Source organism: Aplysia californica, unplaced genomic scaffold (genome assembly GCF_000002075.1).
Source record: "Aplysia californica isolate F4 #8 unplaced genomic scaffold, AplCal3.0 scaffold00043, whole genome shotgun sequence".
In the NCBI taxonomy this organism is placed as follows: Eukaryota; Metazoa; Mollusca; class Gastropoda; order Aplysiida; family Aplysiidae; genus Aplysia; species Aplysia californica.
In genome coordinates, this window is record NW_004797313.1 from 1,766,496 (window position 1) to 1,770,805 (window position 4,310).

Here is a 4,310-nt window from a genome sequence, read left to right on the forward strand (position 1 = left end):
CTATATTTTATTTTTATTATCCGAAATATGCGGGAAAGGGTGTGATTTCAGAGTGTTCGGAGAAATAGTGCCCAGCTTTATTTTCCCGAACGTTCGGAGAAATAGTGCCGGCCTTAATTAATTGTCCTTTTACTATCTGACTGAGTCCATATGAGCGTCTATAGGTTCTAGCCCAAATTAAACAATGTTTCCTCTTTGCCTTTATGATAATTTATTGAGTCGAAAATATGTGATGACTTATACGGGGTGCCCACTACGGATGGGATCGCCCGACTCGGTCGCCTCGTTTCAATTTCAGGCGATCGAATAGTAGGGCCCGATCCAGCCGCAGTGGGCACCCCGTATTAAAATTAAGTTACCAGGCACCAAAGATCAGTTAATCCATGTCGTAACGCTTTGTATTTAAAAGATATGAGGGAGTCGATTTATTTATGCCTAGAATCTATGTGCCTACCTAGGCCCTGTTAGCATTTGGTCAGGATCAAGGATCAAATGAAACGTACTGAAGAAAAAAAACGTATTATTCAGCGTGTAGGCTAGATATCTAAATATTTTTATCTATACAAAGTAGGCGGTGTATTGTAATTTAAATAAGCCTGATACTAGTGATAGACATCGGATGGCAAGCATTAATTATTTCAGCCCACCCGAAGCCGCGGTCACCTACTATAATTAACTACCTGGGATTTATTTCATTGTCAACAATGTGTGTAGGGCCTCTCGCTATGCATAGATCAAGTTGCTCCGCGACTAGGAGATCCTATCAAAGCCTAGGCTGTTTCTGAGAGAGAGAGAGAGAGAGAGAGAGAGAGAGAGAGAGAGAGAGAGAGAGAGAGAGATTTTTGTAAAATGTTTTACGGCGCTCGCAACTGCATAAGGTCATATGAGCGCACGGGACACACCTAATATTTTCAATTGGTAGGAAATCTTGAATTTTGCCCGGGTGGCGGCCGAAGCCTACTCTTATCGATTTTAGACCACCAATAAGGGATATTTAACGTGCGCAACTTGCACACGGGCCCTCCGAGATTTTTCGCCCTTAAATTGTCCGAGAAGGCTAGGTGTAGATCTTTCCTACCAGAAGATCAGGGGTGTGGCTGAAAGACAGCAGTAAGAAGAAGCGAAGGAGTAGCAGTAGAAAGGCTGTAGAAAGAATCAGGAGCCCAGAGGAGGGGGCTAAGGAGGTGAGGGGGTGGGGGCAGAAAGAGGAGACGAAAGCAGACGACAGAACATTGCTAGAGAACAGGAAACGAGGTATGAAGTAGACAAATTTAGAGAAGAAAATGTTTCGATTGCTACCCGGAATCGAACCCGGGACCTTTGAATGAGAGGCCAACACCGTAATCTCTAGGCCACGAGAGCCCCAGAGAGAGACTCAGAGGGAGAGAGACAGAGAAAGACAAAGAGAGACAGAGACAGAGAGAGACAGAGAGAGACAGAGAGAGAGAGAGAGAGAGAGAGAGAGAGAGAGAGAGAGAGAGAGAGAGAGTCTTGACTCTTAAATGGCATGGATAAATAAAACATGTCCAACATGAATTTTGTAAAGCCACTTTAAAAATTAAGCATAAATGGTCATTTCAGCAGTTATAGTACGTGCCGCATATATCAATTTATAAAAAAAGGAAGATTTCAGCAAAATGTATTACACCTAATAGATGAGACTTTTCAGTCTTAATATTTAATCACCAGGAAGCATTCATCACTATGTTTTCCTTTCCCCGCTGTTCTTCTCCTTCCACTTCACACTAATTAACTTAATTACTAACTGACTGACTACGGGCCTCGACTCTAGTTTTTTGTTTTGTTTTTTTTTAAACAGCTCGATCTGTTTCGCTAGGCTAGCCCACAGAGCTGAACGCATTAACTAAACACTGAACACAGCCTTGAGATTGTGCGTCTGTTGTGACCACCGCCTCTTCCCAGAGTAGTTTCCCACTCGCTGTTGTAGGCACTCGGACTCGGGCCCGGCAGTGCGAGATCTACTCGACCGACCCTCTTCTTGTTCAGACCTACTCGATATTCTATAAATCCGAATACGAGAAAGGCAATTCGGTATCGAGCAATGATGAATACTCCCCCCCCCCCCCCCCCCCCACACACACACAAAACCCTATAGGCTACGAAATCAGCAAAGGTAAAAGGGGATGATGCGCAAAGTGCAGGCATGTGTAAATATACAAGAGAGGTCCTATGGTAACTTCTCTTTATTTTCAAGGATCTGGAGATTAGGGTACTTTTTGAATAAGTGACCAGACCTTAATTCCTAAATTGCGTCTTCTGTTTCAATTCGTTGAGTGCCCCGAGAGAATCGAACGGCTTGAGAAAAGAAAAATATTTTATAGAATATAGCTTAAACAGCGCAATTTTGGAAGGATCCATGCGTGGGAATTTATAAAACGCAGCAAGCCAAAACACAAATACCAAAATCTTTTGCAAAGTCCCATCAAGAGGAAGAAGATTTTTTAGCGTAAGTCCTCAAATATTATGACAGAATGAAGCTTTCAAGTGAAACGTTGGGTCATATAGGGTGGTTCGGGAAAAGAAAAGCCATCATCAGTCAATATCAAAGGCCCTACACTGGCGCAGGATCTTTGAATAGGCCTACATAATTTATCATGTATCGAGGCTGTGTGTGTTGTCGAAGCTGGCTGAAACCATCCATGTGCCGACCAGTCCGACGGGTCTCCAACCAGATTATCATGGAAACTATAAGCAGACAGACTCTGGGATGGATCTTGAAGAGGGGGGGGGGCAGAGATAGACACGTTCTGACTGCAGTGACTAAAACACGTGGACAAGTAAGAAGAGAAGTAAGTAAAGTAAATATAAGATAAGTGAGTATCGAGAAGCTGCGAGACATGATATATTCGATAGCGATAAGTACTCGGAACGAAATCGACCTCGTCTCAGCTCTCATCAGAGTAATCACCAGGTATATCCCCCGATCCTCGCTCGTGGAAGCGAGAGAGGCTGGGCTGCGTGTGTTGTCGAAGCTGAAACCATCATTTCTTCTGTTGTTCCTTGGGTCAGATCCAGTTGCTGTTCTCTTTTTCCGACTCGGAATTACACACACACGCTGTTCTTTGAGAGCGCGCAAGTCAATACTTTCAACATGGCTGGTGCAGACGGAATGCAAAAGATGTTACCAGAAGCTCACCCGAAAAGAAAGCACCCATTGCATCCACTTTGTGCGAGGACTGCTTTCAGCTGCAATAAGTTGTTTTTGTTTATCTACGCTCTTGTGTTTTTGGTGAGTAGAACTTTTCATTGTTTACCTTCCCCGCCAGACCACAACCTAGAATCTAGAATCTCCCCTGGAAAAACAAAACAGTAAAAGAAGTGCTAAAGTGCTAAAGCCTCGGCACTCGGTTGCCAAGTAAGGTCAATTTAGGCATCTCTGTGTAAACAATAAGAATGCGATGCTTCTTTTTTAGCAGTGTATGGTATGTTATGTAGGCAGGCCTAAAAGTGTAGAGGCTAGTACTAGTATTAGTTTGGGTTAATAAATAAATGCTCCTATAGCTGCATAGCAACACTATGGCATGGGTTATTAGTCATTAGTTTCCAAATTTATCATCCTCTCCAATAATATTAATATGATGAGGGACCGAGCTAAAAGACCAGATCTAGTCTAATAGATCTAGTTCAGGTGAGCCTTTTGCCGCACTTTTGGCTATTCTCACGCTGTGTGTTTTCACCGTGATAGGCCAACCAGTGTAGGCCTAGCGTTCGCCGTGGATTCACGTTCCAGCGCTCTTGACTCTTGTCTTGAAAGCGTGCAATTTTGTCTGTGTGCAGTTAGAGAGGAAGGGGGGAGAGAGATCGAGTGATCTTCTGGGCAAAACAAAGTGGTGACCCGCGGAGTTCGGCTCGATTCGAAAAGTGAAATAGCCATGGCGTCTTTTAAGACATTCAAATTAGTTTACCTACTTTTTTGCCATAACATCATTTTATCTTTGTTTTTGTCAATTTGATCCTCCACACCGATAATAGACAGTATATAAATTATATAATATTCTGAAATAAGGAAAAACTTGTCTTGTTTCACACCGGGTTCGGAGTGTCTACGTACATGGTAACCGGGCATGTAGTCTCAGTATCTACATACACGATAACCAGGTGCTTGGTGCACGGTAAATGCTTCGCTCCCTTCATGACCTTGACTTCTTTCATTTTTTCCCCGCTTTCCTGTTGTATTTTTATGTGTATCCAGGTTCAATTAAAACTTTGAACCCAAATAATTATAATGAAACACACCTGTCTTGTTTCGTCATAGACTCTGTGATCCCAAGTAATGCAACACACTCAAG

General features: G+C 43.0%; 2 protein-coding genes across 2 annotated transcripts in view; one reads left to right on the top strand and one right to left on the bottom strand.

The window, feature by feature from the left end:
• LOC101850142 (beta-lactamase domain-containing protein 2) overlaps window positions 1–1,971 on the bottom strand; it is a 22,131-nt gene extending 20,160 nt beyond the window's left edge. Inside the window, exon 1 of the mRNA XM_035968172.1 lies at window positions 1,687–1,971. The gene's annotated coding sequence lies outside the window, so the exon portion shown is untranslated. The remainder of the gene's footprint in view (window positions 1–1,686) is intronic.
• Window positions 1,972–2,963: 992 nt separating this feature from the next.
• The window catches only part of LOC101850398 (tetraspanin-15), a 50,896-nt gene continuing 49,549 nt past the window's right edge, over window positions 2,964–4,310 (top strand). The window contains exon 1 of the mRNA XM_005092275.3: window positions 2,964–3,250. Coding sequence (XP_005092332.1) covers window positions 3,113–3,250 — 138 coding nt within the window. The 5' untranslated portion in view covers window positions 2,964–3,112. The remainder of the gene's footprint in view (window positions 3,251–4,310) is intronic.